This window comes from Carettochelys insculpta, chromosome 18, assembly GCF_033958435.1.
Source record: "Carettochelys insculpta isolate YL-2023 chromosome 18, ASM3395843v1, whole genome shotgun sequence".
NCBI classification, from domain to species: domain Eukaryota; kingdom Metazoa; phylum Chordata; order Testudines; family Carettochelyidae; genus Carettochelys; species Carettochelys insculpta.
Window position 1 is genome coordinate 30,674,304 of NC_134154.1, and position 18,644 is coordinate 30,692,947.

The 18,644-nt window shown below is 49.7% G+C and overlaps 3 protein-coding genes across 4 annotated transcripts in view; 1 reads left to right on the plus strand and 2 right to left on the minus strand.

The window, feature by feature from the left end:
- Positions 1-437: 437 nt before the first annotated feature.
- SRRD (SRR1 domain containing) lies at positions 438-4,548 on the plus strand. Of its 2 annotated transcripts, XM_075012962.1 has the most exons (7): positions 438-1,079; positions 1,452-1,492; positions 2,384-2,646; positions 2,717-2,815; positions 3,227-3,378; positions 3,798-3,843; positions 4,344-4,548. In XM_075012962.1, exons 1-7 carry the CDS (start codon positions 445-447, stop codon positions 4,533-4,535), a joined length of 1,428 nt encoding a protein of 475 aa, XP_074869063.1. In that variant the 5' UTR covers positions 438-444; the 3' UTR covers positions 4,536-4,548. The 2 variants fall into 2 exon arrangements, with proteins under 2 accessions (XP_074869063.1, XP_074869064.1); XM_075012963.1 differs by lacking the exon at positions 3,798-3,843 and having other exon boundaries at positions 4,344-4,475.
- An 11-nt stretch (positions 4,549-4,559) lies between these two features.
- TFIP11 (tuftelin interacting protein 11) lies at positions 4,560-17,599 on the minus strand. The gene is made up of 13 exons (XM_075012958.1): positions 17,465-17,599; positions 15,825-16,027; positions 14,890-15,043; positions 14,078-14,234; positions 13,403-13,530; positions 12,364-12,516; positions 10,457-10,966; positions 9,668-9,774; positions 9,239-9,407; positions 8,771-9,014; positions 7,957-8,099; positions 7,412-7,577; positions 4,560-6,002 (listed from the first exon to the last, which is right to left on the minus strand). The coding sequence occupies exons 2-13, from the start codon at positions 16,019-16,021 to the stop codon at positions 5,647-5,649; spliced, it is 2,484 nt and encodes an 827-aa protein (XP_074869059.1). The 5' UTR covers positions 16,022-16,027; positions 17,465-17,599; the 3' UTR covers positions 4,560-5,646.
- A 201-nt stretch (positions 17,600-17,800) lies between these two features.
- Positions 17,801-18,644, minus strand: part of TPST2 (tyrosylprotein sulfotransferase 2) — a 38,375-nt gene continuing 37,531 nt past the window's right edge. Inside the window, exon 7 of the mRNA XM_075012965.1 lies at positions 17,801-18,114. The gene's annotated coding sequence lies outside the window, so the exon portion shown is untranslated. The remainder of the gene's footprint in view (positions 18,115-18,644) is intronic.

The window sequence follows — 18,644 nt, forward strand, 5'->3', positions numbered from 1 at the left end:
ACACGTACAGACTGAAGATTCCAGTAGGTTTTGGCTCAGGGTGACAAATATTTTGGAGAGTTTGTTAAAATACTGATGTCAACAGTGCCCCTTGCAGCTTATTTACACAAAGAATAAAGGCGCCAACACGCCTCCATTTTAAAAGTTTATCCCACAAGAGCTACATAAAAACCTTGCAGAGTCAATCGTGGGAGTGAACCAACAGAGCTAATTCATGGAAATGTTCCGGACAGGCAGGGAAACGATCTCAGCGTCCGGAACGAATCACAAAGCTGCAGCCCGCACGAATTTGGTCATCAGGAGCAAAGAGCTGCAAGCAACAGAACTCGAGAAACGCCACCGGTTCTGTTCACGTTTAGCATTTTGCATTTTAACGGCCACCTGGGCAGAAAAAGTCCCCGCTCCACGGAGCGGCAGCTCCCGTGTAAGGACCGTCTGCGGCAGATGCTGTTCCTTGACCAGTCCCGGCGTGGGCAGTACAGAGCCGAACGGTCTCCCGCGGCTGCCAGCGCCGACGTCGCTCTTCGCCCCCCGGGGGAAAGAACGAGTCGATTCACGCTCGGCTGCCTCGGCCCAACTGACGACCCCGCTGACGTGCGCGCGAGCGACGCAGGGGAGCGGAACGAGCCCTTCGCTGGCGCGCGAGAGGGGCGCGCGGAACACGTGCGGAACAGCTCCGGGCGGCGGCGGCGGCGGCGGCGGCAGCAGCGAGAACCGCCCCGCCCCCGCGCGCAGCCCTCCCGGCGCGCACCGGCCGGAGGGGAGGGGCCCCCCACGCTGGGCACCGCCGCCCGCCCCAGAGACTCCGGAGGCCCGAGCGGGAGACACCGGAGCGCGCGGCCCCACCGCCTACCTGCGCGGCGCCGCTTCCGGGGTGCGCCCGCCGGTCACCTGGTAGCGGCACGTGACCGCCCCGCCCCGACGGGAGCCGGGCAGGGCCAGCCGCACGCGGCGCGCATGGAGGAGGCCGGGCGCTGGCGCACAGCGGGCAGCTCGAGGCGCGGCCGGGCCCGCGGGCCGCACACGGGGGACGAGCCCGGCCGCAGCGGGGCGGTGCAGCGGCGGCTGCGGGAGGCCGGGTGAGTAAAGGGCCGCGGTCCCGGGTCCCAGCGTCCCGCCCCCCCCCCCCGGCTGGGCTGCCCCCGGCACACCCCGCAGCGCTGCCCGCCGCCCCTGGGGGAGCCTGGCCTGGAATCGAGCACAGCCGGTGCAGGCCCAGCACCCCGCCCCCGCCCCCTCGCCCGTGCATGCCCCCCACTCCCCCGCCCCCTCCCCCGTGCATGTCTCTGCCTCCCCCCGCCCCCCACTCCTCGTGCATGTCTCCGCCTCCCCCCGCCCCACTCCCCTATGCTCGCCCCCCCACTCCCTGTGCACGCCCGCCGCCCTGCTCCCCCCGCGCACGCCGCGCCGCCCGTGTTGCGAGGTAACACCTGCGCTTTCCTCTCTCCCAGCGAAGAGCTGCTGGGCTCCCACTTCTGGGCCTGCAGTCAAAGTAAGTAGAACCGGCTGGAGCGGAGGGGGCGCCGCGGGCTGTTTCGGTTCTCATGCGGGGTTGGGGAGAACAGCCGGCAGCAGTAGCTTGTGACTGAAGTAGGCAGCCAGACCCAGGCTCCCTCCAGCAGCTCTGATGGTTAGAGTGAGACTCTCCTGGTGTTGATGTGGATCAGAGGCAGAACCAATGAAAATGACTGAGCCAGTGCCCTACTTGCTCTGGCTTTGCCTTTCCCCTGCAGCTCTTGATTGGCTCTTATCTGTGAGGTCAGTTCCAAATTTTGATCAGAAGCACTTGGGGTCAGGCTCTGTAACTTGCCTCGCTTCTGTGAAGCACTTATCATGCTTTTAGCTCCCAATAATAATAATAATAATAATAAATGGACACAACTTAGAAACCAGAAGGAACCTTTCCTTTATCGGAACCCAGAGGTTCACCTTAGACATGCTGTTAAAGTGGTGATGAGCTAAGGGAATGAAAGCATGAGAAATAACTCGCAGTGGGATTATACACAATTTGCAAAATACTCTGAAGTTCACTGCACATGGCTGTCTCCTGCATCTGCTGTTCCAGGCACATTAAGAGCTGTGCTAACTTACCCACTGAGTCCGACACTCCTGGGTTGGGAAATTGTAGCATTTGTCCTCCTTGCTGCCCATCCATTTATTTTGAGTGCTGTACAGCAAGGCAGCAAATCACATCTATCAATATCGCTGCTTGTGTGGAGAACTGGGCTCGTTCCAAGTGGGGTGAGTGGGGCTTCCTGCTGCGACAGCGTGTGCTGCTTCAGCAACAAATGTGAGATTTAAAGCTATACACTACAATCGGAATATATAAGCACATTGCATACTACTTTATTTCTGATATATGCCTGACATTCACTTTCTCTAGTAACTATCCAAGAATCCCTCAGCAAATGCTTTGAGCGAGGAGAAAACACACCAGGGTCTGTGTCAGAAGTTCTGTGTTCATTTGAAAATCTGCAGCTTGAACCATTCCCTGAGTCTGTGATGAAATCCAGTTTGCATTCAGGAGAGCCAGCCTGCAAAACCAGTTGCTTGCAGTGTGTATGTTACGGCATTGGAAACTTTTCCTCTTGTGTCATTTCTCGATATCAGCTAGCGTTCCTGCTTCTGTTACTGGAGAAGTTACAGGTAAGAAAAATACTGTATGTTGGAATTGCTTTGTGTGTCTCCAGATAACAACGCTTTTTCTCTCTTGCAGATTCCAAAAAGTCAGTGCTACATTTTTGATCCTTTATTTTCCCAACTGGAAATTGGTGTTCTGAATGACCTCGGTATAACAGTTGTCCTCCAGAATGAGGTAAGGTGGATTAAGGCTAGGGAACTGTAAAATGTAAGTAATGTGTTTTTCCAGTGAAAAAGGGAAACACTCCACAGGCATCTAAACAGTCCTTCCCACAAGTGCCTTTGATAGAGACATGTTGCTGGGTTTTTGCCTTTCACATAATTCAAGTAGAATCAATGCAGAGTTTCTATGGTTCCCATGGGGGTTGTGTCACTTTTTAGTTAGGCATCAGTCTGCTGTAGCACTTCCAGGAAATTGGCATGTTTCACAGGGCACCAGATTTTCCCTGATGGGTGGATGGAATGTTCAAGCAGCCAGGAAAGCTGCTGGGCTTTAGCAAGGTTGGGCATTTTTATGGTTTTTGAGTGCTCACAGAACCAGGGAAGCTGATGGTGAGTAATCTTAAGAGCTGCTGTTTATCTGCAGGAGGGAAAACATCACATTCATGAATTCACCATCTTTTATATGATCCACTGTGGAAAAGCTTTATATAACAACCTGCTCTGGAGTAACTGGTCTGTGGATGCACTATCCAAAATGATCATAATTGGGAACAGTTTTAAAGGGATTGAGGAAAGGTAGGTACCCGAAGAAGTTAATGTTCTCACCTCTGCTGCAGTATTTATTCATTAATTCTCACTACAGCAGCACTCCTGTAAGCTGACTTGCTTCTGTGGTATATTTAAAAACACTGGGGCTTTTCTTTCCATAAAATACTTAAAATCTATGAGCTTTAACGTCCAAGTGTTTTGCGAGATGCTTCATCTGTCCATGAAAGGCTGCTTGTAATTGTTTCTTTAACCTTCCCTGACTCCACTCTGTCTGAGCCTGATGTTAAAGTTTCTTCTTTGCTTTCCTTAGAATAGATGATCTATACATGTTACACAGCCTTAGCTTTGTCATCTAGTTTGATTTTATCTCTATGCAACATGCTTGCAAAAAACAAAACAGTAAAATTCAAATGGTTCCAGTACGAACATTTGTCTTTGTTTTTTAGGTTGTTGGCAAGAATATTAGAGCGAGATTATTTGTACATAGCAAAGGTACAGTTTACAATTTTAAGAAATATGAATATACTGTTTTGGATAATCATCTCAGCTTCTAGCTAACACGATAAATTAACAAGAACAGTTACATAAGTGACCGGGGTGTTTTTGTAATAGTTCCTTTTGTTGGTTTCTGCGTGTTAGAGCAGTGGATTTTAACCTGTGGTCTGCAGAACCCTGGGAATTCGGAGACTACTTAAACTTTCCAAAGAAATTCATACCTCCAATTCAAAAAAAAAAAAAATTGGGTGGGGCGGAAGGGGAATCTGTAAATGGAAAAAAAAAAAAAACAAAACCCCAAAAACCTACAGTGCTAGAGTGAGGGATTTGGCAGGTGCTTAGCTCAGCTGTGAGTACTGGGTGACATGTTGTGTGCAAGATTTTAGCTGGGCTTCACCCAGTTCCAAAAGTGTTCTAGTTTTCACTTATTTTATTACTGATTCTGGAAAACACATTCCATTGTACCCTGAATAATTATGCTGTTCAACCCTGTCTAGGTTATAAAAGGGATGGAGGAAGCTGAATTTCCAGTTAATCCACAGTACATGGATATATTTAATGACACCTCTATCCACTGGTTCCCTTTACAAAAGCTCAAGGAGCTCCCATCAGAAGTCTGGCAGTTTCAGGAAGAACCGACGTACCAGGAATGTGATGACCTGGAAATTATCAGGAAATTGGACCAGTAAACTGTTTCATGCCAGGACCAGACTGAAATGGAAACTTTAATAGCTCACTGGATTTTTCTGCCTGATTTTTAGAGGATGTTAAGCTTGCTCACCACAACTATCAGTCTGAAGCGTGGGCTGGCTAACATTTAATCAGAAATCTCAAAGGCAGCAAGCTGAACTTAATGTGACAGATTTTACTCAGTGAGAACTCTTCCTTAGCTTATACTTATTTATTACTCACTAAATGAACTCAAACTAATTTTTATTTTGCTGAATACCTGTGTCTTGGCTATTAGTCAGTGCTGAACAGAGCAATTCCTAGAAAACTGGACCTGCTTTGTGTAACATCCCCTAAACTGTGCTTGCCTCCAGAGAAGTAGAGATTTAAAGCTGTGTTTTGTATAAGCGAGTTAGTTCCAACCAGTTTAAAATACAGCATCCAGACACGATGTTTTACAGTGGGGGGGGCGGCTTACCGTGTTCGTTGCTATGAAGAGTCAGTTGCTGAGTGCATTCTTGCACTGGCTGCTAGCTCTTGAGTACCTCTAAACAAGAAGTCAGGCCTTAAACAACTCGTCACTACTAGGTATAGACATCTTGAACAAGTTCTTCCATCCAGGCCAACATCTTTTAAATTTTCTGAAGCATTGTTTACCTACATTGAGGCTTGTGTATGACTAATCTAGGGAAGATAAGCTGATCCAGAATATCCAAACAGAGCTGGTGCCTACAAGATTCCAGATAGAGATGCAATTCCCAGTGTAAAGATGAATAAAAAAAACAAAACAGCAAAACGCTGAGCTACCTCTCCGTTAAATTAGAATTCTGGAACCCTGATTATCAGCTATGCAATAGGCAGACATGCTTCTCAAGCAAAATTTTGTGGGAGACTTAGGTGAGAGAAACTTCTTTTGCAGGGCTGATCAGGTTGCTAATAAACCTAAAGGGTGACAACTGCTTCTAGCTCTCACTCAACAGCATTTTTACCAATGTGTGCCCATTAAATCCTTTGGATTGACAAAGTCCAAATCACCTCTTTATTGTAAGACAGTCACACTAGCCATCTGTTAGCATGGGGAATCTTGACAATACTTTCTCTGTACAATGATCCTGGCACACAGCAGGACCCTTATTTAGCCATATCAATGAGACTCTGGAGAGATGTTGGCACCCATGTCTTTTCTCCTTGTACAAACACAACGCCCCTGTCAATGTAAATGACAATTCGTCCAAATGTGTACAACTGTTTTCCTTCGTGCCGCTTGCCAATCACAGGCATGAAGACGATATTGTGTTCCTCTGCTTTTGTTTGAATGAGGTCCTTGAAATTCATTGGCACAGAGCTAGCAGCCATGCCTATGCCCCGTTGGGCCATGTTCTCAGCCTCTCGTCGCTCCTGCATAGCTTCGTACTGGAAGTCTTTCCTCCGTTCTGTGTGAGTGAGATAGGCAATGTTTTCCCGGGCACCTGGCTGCATGTAGCCCCCTGTTTGGGAAAGAGGGAGATAGGTGAAGACAAGATGCTAGTCCATTTCTGAACATGATACAATGATGAGCGCAACTGGCGAATGTCAGGGAAAGTCTAAAATGCTGTTGTACAGGTTTTACAGTATTCGGTGCTAAAGTGATGGCAGGATGTTCCTGGGACCTATGCTCCAGATCAGCTGTATTGAACTATGACAAATGGCAGGATTTAAAACAATCCCAACCATTGAACCTGACCTGTGTTTAGAACAGGTTAGACAATGACCCTTGGAGGAAGTTACTGCACTGCAATGGCACTAGAAAACGAGGGCAATCCGGGCCAGTGTGCAACAGCAAACACCTGTAATCATACCAGCTGTCTATTAGCAGTTAGAGTGACTGCTGAGAAGAACCTCAGCATTCAGTAGCCTCAAAGAGCGCCGTATCAGTCAGCAAACCCGACACCCAGAGGGCAGTTTCTTGGTGGCTGCTTTGAGTATCTCACGACAATTTCGCAAAGTAGGTGAGTTCCTACTATGGTACAAAGTAGGCCTCTGGCAATGTAGCTGGTTCATCATTTCAATGTAGGAAAATATCACTGCTAGCAAGGCTGACTTAGTACAGTATCTTCTATACTGTGCCAAGGGCACACGATCCTTCCAGAAGATTATACAATAGAACTTCCTTCTATGTTGTGTCATTATACAATAAGATTATACAATAGAATTTCCCTCTATGTTGTGTCATCCTTTCTGGGTTTACTCACCATCTGTACTTATTCCTAAGGGGGCTTCCTCCTGGACACTTCTACAGTGCTAGGAAGAAGCACCAACTTTAACCACAAAGCACAGCTCACAAACTCTAGCTACAGAAAACAGGTATTTGAATAATGTCCCCTCCGGGGTGGTGTTCCAGTGTGTCTGTCAGAAGCTAGGAATGGGCAACAGCAGATGGATCACTTGATAATTACCTGTTCTGTTCATTCCCTCTAGAGCACCTGGCATTGGCCACTGTCAGAAAACAGGATACTAGATGCTTCTTTTGATTGACCCAGGATGGATGTTATATTAATCAATGACACAGAAACACAGATAAGACACTTAACAGCTTAAGACCTCTGCTGTTTAAATATGGGATCAGCAACTGTCCCCCAAAATTATATTTGTCAACTGCAGCTATCAGAAGAGCAATCTAGTGCCATACATTTGACACAGCAGGCAAAAAGCATTTTTGTGTGAGAGCTTCCAGAAGCCATGGAAATTCTGGTTAGAAGGAGTTATGAGTGACGTGAGTGAGGGAGAGAGAGTCTCTCTCTCACTCACACACACACACACACACACACACACACACACACAAAAAAATAAAGCCCTGCTGTATTAGAAAGCACTACATAGGATAGAAAAAGTGAAGCCTTCAAACCAATTTACTTACCGACACTGGAAGAGACAGCCCGGTTCATGATATCAAGAGCTTCATTAAATTTGTCCTTGATCGATGGATGTGCTAACACCTGGTCTGAGAACATAGATTTCCACCCAAGGTACCACTTGGTTATCTCTTCATAGTTTGGGCTATTACTTAACCAGGAGCACAACACCTGCAAAGAAACAGAAAAATATCAACAAGTGGTACACACATGGCTCAAAACCTCCCCTCTATCAACTAGTTTGGGTCTAAATTTGCATATACTAACAAGAAGGGTCTGTAAATCAGTGACTACTAAGCCTATAGAATCTCATTAGGAAGCCTAGCCTCCATCGGATGTACACAGAGCCATCACTAAGAATTGCAGTCATTTAACATTCAAGCCAGTTCTCTGATACAATATACACTGGGGAAGAAATGAAATTGAGTTTAACAAATAAAACATTTTACTAGGCAATGGACAGAAAGGTGAGCACCTCACAACCAGCCATGCACCACCACCTTGTAACTTTAAAGCAAGCAAGTCAATGGTTTGCTTCTTAAGCACCCACCTGCAGCCATTTGGGGAAGAAGTGTTTCTCCAGAAGTCCAACAAGGCTGGATACAGAGACCATCCCCTCCCAGTCGATCACCCAGTAAAATGCATCCATATGCTGCTGGTGAGGGTTAATGACAAGTTCATTAAGACACATCCCTTGGAAGAAAAGAGAGAAATCAGAACAGGAACTGCTCTACTGGCAGATTGGCTACTTTCCACTGCAGGAAGTACTTTACCTATTCAGCTGCTAATTGAAATGGCCAAAAGGACTTGAACTACCAAACAAGGTTCAAACTCTAAATTATCTGTATAACATGAATAGCGACAGAAGCCACCTTCGACTCCAAAATGTAAGTATGCTAATCTCTCGTGGGGGCTACTCTCTGCTAGAAGCATACATCTTAAAATGGTACACGGAGCATTACTTTAGGCTAGGAAAGACTTTAAACCAGTTTGGATGGCATCAGACTAGGTTAGAATTCTCAAACTGAATAGTTCTCAAAGCTGCGGGTCAGGACCCAGAAGCGGGTTGCGACCCTGTTTTCGTGAGGTTATCAGGGCTAGCACAGACATGCTGGCGCCCAGGGCTGCCAACCTGGGTGTGAAGTCCTTAGACTTTGAGCCCCTTTGGTAGGAACTGGGCCTTGGGCCTCCTCCCTAACCCCTCCAAGCCAGCCAGGGTGGCATAGCCCAGTGTTCGGTCCCTGCTCCTGCCTCCTTAGGGCATGGAGTAATTTATGCTGTCAGAAGGGGGTTGCAGCGCAGTGAAGTTTGAGAACCCCTCAGTTAGGTGTATCTGTGTGACGCTGCTCTCTGGCTTCCCTCACCTAGTTTAGGCACAATGTTTTTGACCATGAAAGCCTCCCAGGATCCTGGGGTAAACACGTCTTTCCAAGGCTGAAGGATGAGTTTGGCAGAGGAGTCACTGGGATGCCATTTCTGCAGTGCATTTGCCAACTTGTTTCGGATTGGCGAATATAATGGCTCTAATCGAGCCTGCATCAGTGGAAGCCAGGGGTGAATCCAAGAGTGAATTGGGACAGTGTCTGTCAGAGGGTTCCAGTTTTCAACCTTGAAACAAACAAAAAATTACTGCAATAGAAATAAATCTATCCAGTCACTCCTAAGCAGCTGAGCCTCTCGCTGTCAAATGCACATGGAATAATAATAAAAGCATCCTACTATTACCACCACCCTGAGGCTCGAAAATAAAAAAGTTATCAGACATTTGCATCACAGTGGTCTGAACACCAGTTCAGAGTGTAGCCTCCATGTTAGCTGACCTCCTCTCTCACCTCCTTTTGTAGTTTGGGGAAGATAAGCTGATCCAGAATATTATCCAATATCCAAACAGGGATAACATGCACCCAGCTGTCCAAGAAATCTACCATTGGGCCACAGTTTCTTGGCTGCCACTGTGCTATGATGTTTCTTACATACGGCATCCACATTTCCCACATCAGTCTGGAAAAATCAAAGTCAAGATTAAGCTACAGCATAGGGTTGATAGAAGTGAATGTTAAACAACTGGTTTATTTTTGATTGAGAACTTCAAAGAATTAAAAAAGCCACTTTGTTTACATTTGCAGCTGGATTTTAACAGACAATTCAGCTCCTTAAAAATCATCATCTAGAAGGTGCGCTACTTCCACCCATTCTTCTCCACTCTTGAGAAACCATCCTTTGTGTGGGTTGCGTACAAGTATCATTGGTTTACTGGTTACCTGTGAAAAGCATCTGTTGCTAAGTCCTGACCACTGTGTGATAACAACTGATCATTTTCTAAAAGCCTTTTCCACTTGGCTATAATGTCTGTGCCATACGTACAGTCCTGAAAAGAAAAACAGCAGAGTTTGCTTCTTTCATGGTTACCAATCAGTGTGTGAAACAGTGGAGTAATGTACAGAGGGAGAGACCCCTTTCCTTGCCTACCTCTCTGCCAGACAACCAGCAAGCTGACAGGAGGTGAGATACTAGGCTCTCACCAGGGTAAAACTCTGGAGAGCGTTTAACAAACCAAAGACAGCAGGGCAAAGAGAAATAATATTTTTAAAAGCTAAAGCTACATACTACAAATAGGAGCCCACAGGTTTTGTCTATCACATGCTAAATGGTGTGACTTGCTGGACAGCACACCCTTTAATTGCCAAGTTGGGCAGATTTCCCACACAGTGTAAAGTGCATTGTCATTTACTGTCTCTTCCGAGCACTACCATCCCTCTGAAAATCAGGCCCTTTAATAAGGGGACCCCAGACAGTGAGCAACCAAGCACTCAGGCTCCCATCATCTCCAATCACTTTAGAAAATCTTGGCCTTCAGCTTTAGTGAGTAATGTCAGCAGCCCTCTTTTTAGTAACTGGGGAAGAGGCTCCATGTTTTAAATATGTGCATTTCCCATGGTATACCATGAAAGGTTTCCTGTGGCCATTTAGTCAACTTTCCAATCAAAGCCAACAATGAAAATCTTTTTAGTCCTAACCAATAACATGCTGAAGCCAAACCCAGCACTAACCTTGAGGGGATCCCAATTCTTGAAGTAATCTTTCATGAGGGGAAAGACAATGGCCACGGCCAGGTCCACTCTATCAGACATCCTGTATTCCTCATAATACTTATCTTGGAGGGTCTCAAAAATCCTTGCACATTCATCCAAGGTAAGTGGATTGTCACAGCTGGGCTGCATCCTCCTCTCGCATTCCTCTACCATTTCCAGAACCTTGCTGAGGTTGCTAATGGCAGTCTCCTCGTGCAAGAGGACCTCAGACATCTTCTGGATCTCATGGGTCAGGTTGACAACCATGTCTCTCTCGTACTGCAGCTGCCGGTCATTCTGGATGATCTCCTGCTCCGTGATGTCGATGAGAAGTTGCAAGTTATGCTCCAGTTCTGGCAAGGCAAATGCTTGGGGCTTGGAGTCCTTGCCTAGTGGCTGCTGAGGATTGTCATCTGGGATATTGTGCTTATGGCTGATCTGACTGTAACTGTAATAAACCCTTTGTTCTCGGCCAGTCATGTCTATAACCTTCCAATAAACAAAAACAGATGTGTCTCAACAGCCACACTTCAAATCACGATTAGAAGGAAACCATTACTCCGGACTGAGAACGGAAGCTATCCTGGCAGCAACCTCTCAGTTATTAACATAACTAAGTTAATGGAGCAAAAAGGCAAACCAGGGATGCAACAGTTTGGGTGTCTCCCCAAAGCAACTACACTCCCTGCAGTTATAGCGCAGCTATTGATTTGGAGTCGCAGGAAGTTAGGAGCTGGAAGCAGAAATAAGAGCAATGATCTTTTCTGTCCTCCTGTACCTGGACAGAAAGGATGGTCATTTCACCTCTACATTTCACAAGGCTGTGAAGACAAGGTGCCTTATTACATAAAGAACTGCATGCTTCACCTGCAGAAAAATCTGAATTCTTTTACTTCAAGTAATGTGACAGTTACACGATCAGGGGCTCATATTCCTGCACTTCCACCAACGTAATATATGCCATGTGCCAGCAATGCCCCTCTGCTATGTATATTGGACAAACTGGACAATCACTTTGCCAAAGAATGTCTGGATACAGATGAGACATTAGGAATCTGAACAGATATAAACCTATCAGTGAGCATTTCAGTTTAGCAGGTCATAGTACCCAAAATTTGAAAGTGTGCATTCTAAAACAGAGACTAACACCAAATTACAAAGGGAGACATCTGAATGGGGAGTTCATGCTCAAGTTTGATACCGTTCACCTTGGACTCAAAGATATTGATCACCTTGTGTGTTACAAAGACAGTTTCCCCATCTTTGATATTCATAGTGATCCCAGGCAGTCCACTTAACATACACTTGCAGAAGCGATTTTTCTTTTCCCTCCAGTTCTGTCCTGTCTAGCTCATTTGTTGGTTTTTGTTTCACTTTTTTCCCCCCTATCTTTCTGGAAAATTTTCTTCATCTCAGTTTTCGTTTATCACACTTTTCCAGATCTGAAGAAGTGGGTCTGTCCCACAAAAGCTCATCACCTCATAAAAAATTATATTGTTAGTCTTTAAAGTGCTACAGGACTGAGACAGACTAATGTGGCTACCTCTCTGAGACTATTCGAGTAATGTGATTTCAGACAAGCAGAAGTTCACAACCTGCACCAAGGACAAGTCAAGTCACTATCCTTCAGGGGCTTGAGAAGTTGGTTCTCATTAGCCTGTCAAAATAACCAAAGCATACAACTCACCTGTTTTTCTTTTTTTGGCCACTAATCTTTAAGTACTTGTAGGACCAGCTCTAGCATCACACAGGGCAACAAAACCCTACCACGTTCTGAAGATTTCCTACTGAGTATCTTCGTTCAGTCGTGCCTGGACGATACCCTTTAGAGAGATGCTAATCTCCCAGACACTTAAACATACCATTCCTTTAGATGTTGGTCTTACCTTAACTTGGGACAGCTCCTTTTGAGGAGCTGCAAGCTGCTTGCCAATCCTGCCCTTGGCCTTCAATTCTTCTACTGTCTTGTATGCATATTTAGGCTTTTTCTTGCCTCCAGTGGGATCCTTCCTCCACTGACTGAGTTCCTTCTGAAATTCCTAAATACAAAGTCAAAGTCAGATCAGAGATGCCGCAAGGATAACGCTTTTTTTCCTGTTGTCTCACTGTACGGCCTGAATCCTACAGCATTCACCTGCAGCCTAACTGAAAGGGCAGCAGCAGTTAGCTGAGAAGCAAGAAGTCTGTCATAGGATTCTTCGCACAAGAACATTTCAGCTCAGGTCATTAACGAATGCTACACAGAACAACAATGGGCAAAGATTAAAGCTGAATAACAGATTACCACCTGAAATTGCGTGACTCAAACAAACATATTACAGATGGTGCTAGCCAGTACATTTCTGGATCTTAGTCACAGGACAGTGGCGGGGGACGGGGGGACACACACACACCTTCAACTGTTCCCAGCCAACAAACAGATTTCACAATCCTGGAGCATTAGATTCTGCTTTTCACTGATTAGGCCTCAACTGGAGTATTGTGTCCAGTTCCCAACTTTTAGGGTACTTGAGCACTGGAATAAGTTGCCTAGGATGGTTGTGAAATCTCCACCACTGGATTTTAAGAGCAGGTTAGGCAAACGTGTGTCAGGGATAATCTAGGTTCTAAAAGGGGCTTGGTCCTACCACGAGTGCAGAGGACTGGACTCAATGACCTCTCAAACTCCTTTCCAGTTCCAGTATTCTATGATTCTAAAGTGAGATTCCAGCAACAAAGGCAAAGCCATTAGCACAAGTCCCTCTTTCTAGGGGTAGGGGAAACCAGGACAAGAGGAATGGAATCTGTAATTTCATCTGTCTGCATACTGCTGAGATGAACAGAGAATGCCCTAGTATTGCAACCTGATTTCATACAACACAGTGATGAAAATCTGCAGCACAGTGAGCCCTTATCCCTGTGAAATAAACACACAAAGAGTCATACCTCTTCCGCTTCCTCCTCAGAGTCAACAACTGGGAAATCCTGCAAGGACTGACTAGTTCGTTCAGAGCCATATGCTCCCAAGGCCCCTTTGCCTTTCCTTTGCTTCGCCTCAATCGGATTGATGATACCTGGAGAATTTCAAATAGTCAGTGAAGGGGAGTCCAAACCTCTGAAACTAAATAGATTACCATAGAAAAAGCAGAGTTATCAGACTGGCTCAGATCATCCCCTCTGCCATTCTGTCTTCAGCGATGCTGCTATTCTGCAGTTACACCTTTTTACTCATGGCCCTAAAATTCGGGCATTTTTAAAAAAACTCTACTGTAACACATTCCTTTGACTTCCGATTCCAACCAACTCTATAGTTCAGCTATAGACCGCACAAAATAGCACTTCCTTTGGTTCCAAACTGACTGCCTTTTAATTTCATCTTCCTCTTCCTATCTCCTTCCCATCCAAAATAATCAGCTTGTGCAGTCTTTCACAAAGCCATTATCATTCTTATTGCTCTTACAATTGTTTAAAACTAATACAACTTAGTTTGGATCTTGAAGATCCAAGCTGTCTGAAGGAGAGGTGGGAAAACAAGAGCTAAGTTGTCCAGTGTCTCAAGGCTACAGTTTCCTTACAGAATTCCCATCTTGGGCCTACATTCTTAAGGAAAACCCACAGTACCTTGAGCATTCTTTCCAAGTCCTCTGCCAGGAACATAACCCATTTTCTGAAGAAGCTTCTGCCCTATTCCCTTGGTGTGTCTCTCCCAGCTGCCGAAGTCCATGAAAGACTTGGTCCCACCTACAAATCCCTTCTGGCTGGGTTTGAAATTTCCACCCTGTTGAGAAAAGAAATCAGTAACTGATAAGTGATATACTCACTAAGCTCCTGGCCATCAGTCTTAAGGAGAGACCTCCCCTGAAGAGCCTCACCAGCTGGCAGTACATGCTGCTCTTCTGCCACAGCTCCCCTAAGATGACTGCTATTGTTGGGGGTTTGTAGCACTGTTCCAATTACAGACTGATCTATAGTTTACTATCATGAGCTGAAACCAGCTGGTTCTGGATTTTTGCCTCTCAACAGTTGAAAAATAGGTTTTGATTTTTAATTTGCTCATGCTTGTCATATTCAGTACCCTGAAAAGAAATAATGGCAAAAATATTTACCATTAATGGGTGGAAGTAAAGCCCAGACATTCATTTACTTCAACCTCATTCAATTTAAAATGATCGTCAATGAAGGTAAGTGGCTTAAGAGGCCTATGGAGGAGAGGAGTTCCCAGGAACCTAACACAATTCATCGTAATACGTAAAGAAAAGCCAACAGATATTCCTCCCTCCACTGCAAACCAGTATCCCAAGCAACTCTGTGATCTTACTTACCACTCTTCTCCCTTCTCAGCTGATGTATTACGGAGGCAGTATCTAATCCATACTATTGTTGGAACTCCATAAATAATTTAGATTGGTTTGTTACTTTTATGAACAACTCACTGTTTTTAACTTCTTTGGTACAAACTCTTTTGGGACTTCTTCCTGCTTTACGGGTTTTTCATCCTCATCTGAATCATCTTCTATCATTTCCTCAGCTGCAGCTTTCCTTAGCCCAGCACTGATGAAGTTAACAGGGGCTGAGTAGTCACGAGACCTGCAGAAAAGTGACAGTAATGCTGTCATACCACTCTTCCATTGAATCAAAACTTGAAACGTGCACACACAGAGCACCATAATGCAATTTTTCCTGATCCCAAAATAAACTTGTTAGGAAGTAACATTGAAAGCCGTTAAATTCAAATTTCTGATATTTCAGTCACGAAAAACGTTGGTTTTGAGTGTGCATGCACGGCTCTCTCGATGAGTCGTAATGTAGCACTCTCTTGATCTCCCTCATAAACATGGCACTAAGGAAATGAATCTCAGGCCCAAACTAGACAGGAAAAATTCAATCTATTTGATAAACTAACTAAATGTTAACCCTTTCCCACTCCCACACAGATACTCTCCAAAGCCAATACAATCCCAAACTGACTACAGTAGCATAAAGAGTTCCCTAGAAAGCTAAGTCTTCTGATTCTGGCTCTATGCATCATGTAATTGAGTTATCTTAACAGAAAAGCTTACAAAAAACAAAGACCCTACTGAACACATGGAGGACTCCCCCAGTAGTTCTCTGCAGACTGACAGAGGAAAGAATCGTAGAACACTAGGACTGGAAGGGACCTCGAGAGGCCATTGAGTCCAGACCCCTGCCCCAACGGCAGGACCATGTACTGTTTGGCAGAACCAAATTAAATGTGGGAAATCTATTGGTGCTTCTTCAAGGAACTGGTATCTCCTCTGGACTGTTGCTCCAGCTTATCAGCTATGCTACCATAAATAGCTGTGACCAGTACTAACAGACTTTGCAGGACACTGGTAACTCCCCGTACCGTTTGCCTCCAAAGCTGGGCCTCTCGTCATCCGAGTCGTGTTCAGCCCACACGCCATATGTGGCCTCCTCCTTGGTCTGCCAGTGGCGCTGGCGGTTGGGGTTGAATTCATTCTGCAGGTCCCAGTCTGTGATTTCAAAGTTCTCCATCTCCACATCACCCTCATCATCTTTGCCATAAAGATGGGACATCGACATGATGGCCTGCGAGAGTCAAAGCAAGCAGGTGGTCAACGGGATCGGTCCAGAAAGGGGTGGTGACAAAAGGGCCTGGGCACAGCCAATGCAAGACAGTGACATGGGAGTGGGCGCCGAGGGAGGGAGAGAGAGAGCAGGAAGGCACAGCCAATGGGCTGGTGACCAGGGAGCACAGAAGGGCCAGCGAGAGATGACGAAGGGGGTGGTTAGGTCAGCATGGGCTGGTGAAACGGGAAGGGCGCGGCGCAGCCAGCGTAACGCAGGAGCAAGCGAGGGAGGGTGCACGATGGTGGCGGGGGGGCGCACAGCACCGGGCAGAGACCGGGCAGGGAGGACGTACAGCTGGCACGAGGCGCCGACAAGGGCCAGAGGGTCTAGGCCGCGCGAGGCGGTGACCCGGGGTGGGAGCGGGGAGACCGGAGCGAGGCGGTGGCACAGGGCCGGGGGGGTGGAGGCAGAGAAGGCTGGCACGAGCCGGCGACCTGCAGCCGGGGGGGGCGGGAAGCGGCACGAGCCGGCGAACTGCAGCCGGGGGGGGCGGGAGGCGGCACGAGCCGGCGAACTGCAGCCGGGGGCGGGGCGGGAGGCGGCACGAGCCGGCGAACTGCAGCCGGGGGGGGGGGCGGGAGGCGGCACGAGCCGGCGAACTGCAGCCGGGGGGGGGCGGGAGGCGGCACGAGCCGGCGAACTGCAGCCGGGGGGGGGGCGGGAGGCGGCACGAGCCGGCGAACTGCAGCCGGGGGGGGCGGGAGGCGGCACGAGCCGGCGAACTGCAGCCGGGGGGGGCGGGAGGCGGCACGAGCCGGTGAACTGCAGCCGGGGGGGGGCGGGAGGCGGCACGAGCCGGCGAACTGCAGCCGGGGGGGGGCGGGAGGCGGCACGAGCCGGCGAACTGCAGCCGGGGGGGGCGGGAGGCGGCACGAGCCGGTGAACTGCAGCCGGGGGGGGCGGGAGGCGGCACGAGCCGGCGAACTGCAGCCGGGGGGGGGCGGGAGGCGGCACGAGCCGGCGAACTGCAGCCGGGGGGGGGCGGGAGGTGGCACGAGCCGGTGAACTGCAGCCGGGGGGGGCGGGAGGCGGCACGAGCCGGTGACCTGCAGCCGGGGGGGGCGGGAGGCGGCACGAGCCGGTGACCTGCAGCCGGGGGGGGGTGAGACCGGCGCGAGGCGGTGACACTGGGGGGGGGAGAGTGAGAGACCGGCGCGAGGCGGTGACACCGGCGGGGGGGGGGGAGTGAGAGACCGGCGCGAGGCGGTGACACCGGCGGGGGGGGGGGGGGGGAAGGCCGGCGCGAGGCGGTGACACCGGCGGGGGGGGGGGGGGAGTGAGAGACCGGCGCGAGGCGGTGACACCGGGGGGGGCGGGGGGGAAGGCCGGCGCGAGGCGGTGACCCCGGCAGGCGCGGCGCTGGTGACGCTCCTGTCCCGAGCTGCAGCCGCTCACCCCGCGCGCAGGTCGCACGCGCCTCGAGACTCTCCCGGCCCAGGACGCGTCTCCGCGGCTCGAAGGCGACCCGCGCCGTTGACCCAGAAACAGGAAGCTACATCCTTCACTTCCGGGGCCGCGCAACGACTGCGCGTGCGCCTACGCCCGCCCCCGACAGAGCCCTGGCCACGGAAGCAGAAGTAGCGCGGCCCGCCCAGCTACCCCCTCCCGGCTCCGCCTCTCTATGGTGGTGGCGGACTGAGGGGGGAGGCGGAGCGGCCCGGCAGGCTCCTCACGCCCCATTGCCCACAGACCCGGGGGAGCCTCCACCCCGCCCCGGCAAAGACGCGGACAGCAGGCGGGAAGAGCAGCCTCGTGTATTAACTCTCGTAGCGCCGGCGCGCAGGCCGGCCCCGCCCGTGCGCGGCGCTGCCGGAACCGGATAGAACGTCCGCCCGGCCCTGCAGCCGTCCGCCCCTCTGTCCCTCCGTCCGTCCGTCCCGCCGCTCCTCGGCTGGCGCCGCGGTTCGCGCACGCGGGCGGGAGGGCGCTGGGCCGTAGCCCCGGCCTGGCGACACGCGCGCAAGCCACGTGCTCGGGGTCACGGATTTCCGCTTCCGCGTCCGCAGACATCCTGCTCCGCCGGCCGCCCGCGGCGACGCGCCGCCCTGGGGGGAGGGGAGGAGAGGGCCTCGGTCAGAGGATGCGCCGCGCCGCCCGGGCCCCCGCCTAGTGCCCCCCCCCTCCGCCGGGCACAGAAGCGGTGACCTCGCCTGGGCACAGCCGCGCCCCGGCTCAGCCACCTCGTTCAGCGCTGCCCTCCGCTTTAGCGCGCGCGTCGTGATGTTCGCGTGCAGGGCCCGGCTCAGAGCAAGGCCTCGTCTGACCCAGTGGCCTTGCTGAGCACGGCCCTCGCCTGCGCCCGGGGCGTGAAGACCAGCCGGCCGAGGTGCGCGTAGGCGCAGTGCCGGGCGCTGGTGTGACGCAGCTGACGGGACGGCTTCCCCTGTCCCCCGCTGCCTGAGCTCTTCCCGCCGCACAGCTACGAAGCCCTGGATGTTACCAGTGCCTGCAACCGGGTGTGCAATACAGCGTAGGGAGGGTGACCATCTGTCCGGTTCCTAGCAGGACAGCCCCATATTTCAGCTGCCAGGAAGGAGTCCCGATTTCTTTGCAAAACAGGGCTAATCGCCCCATC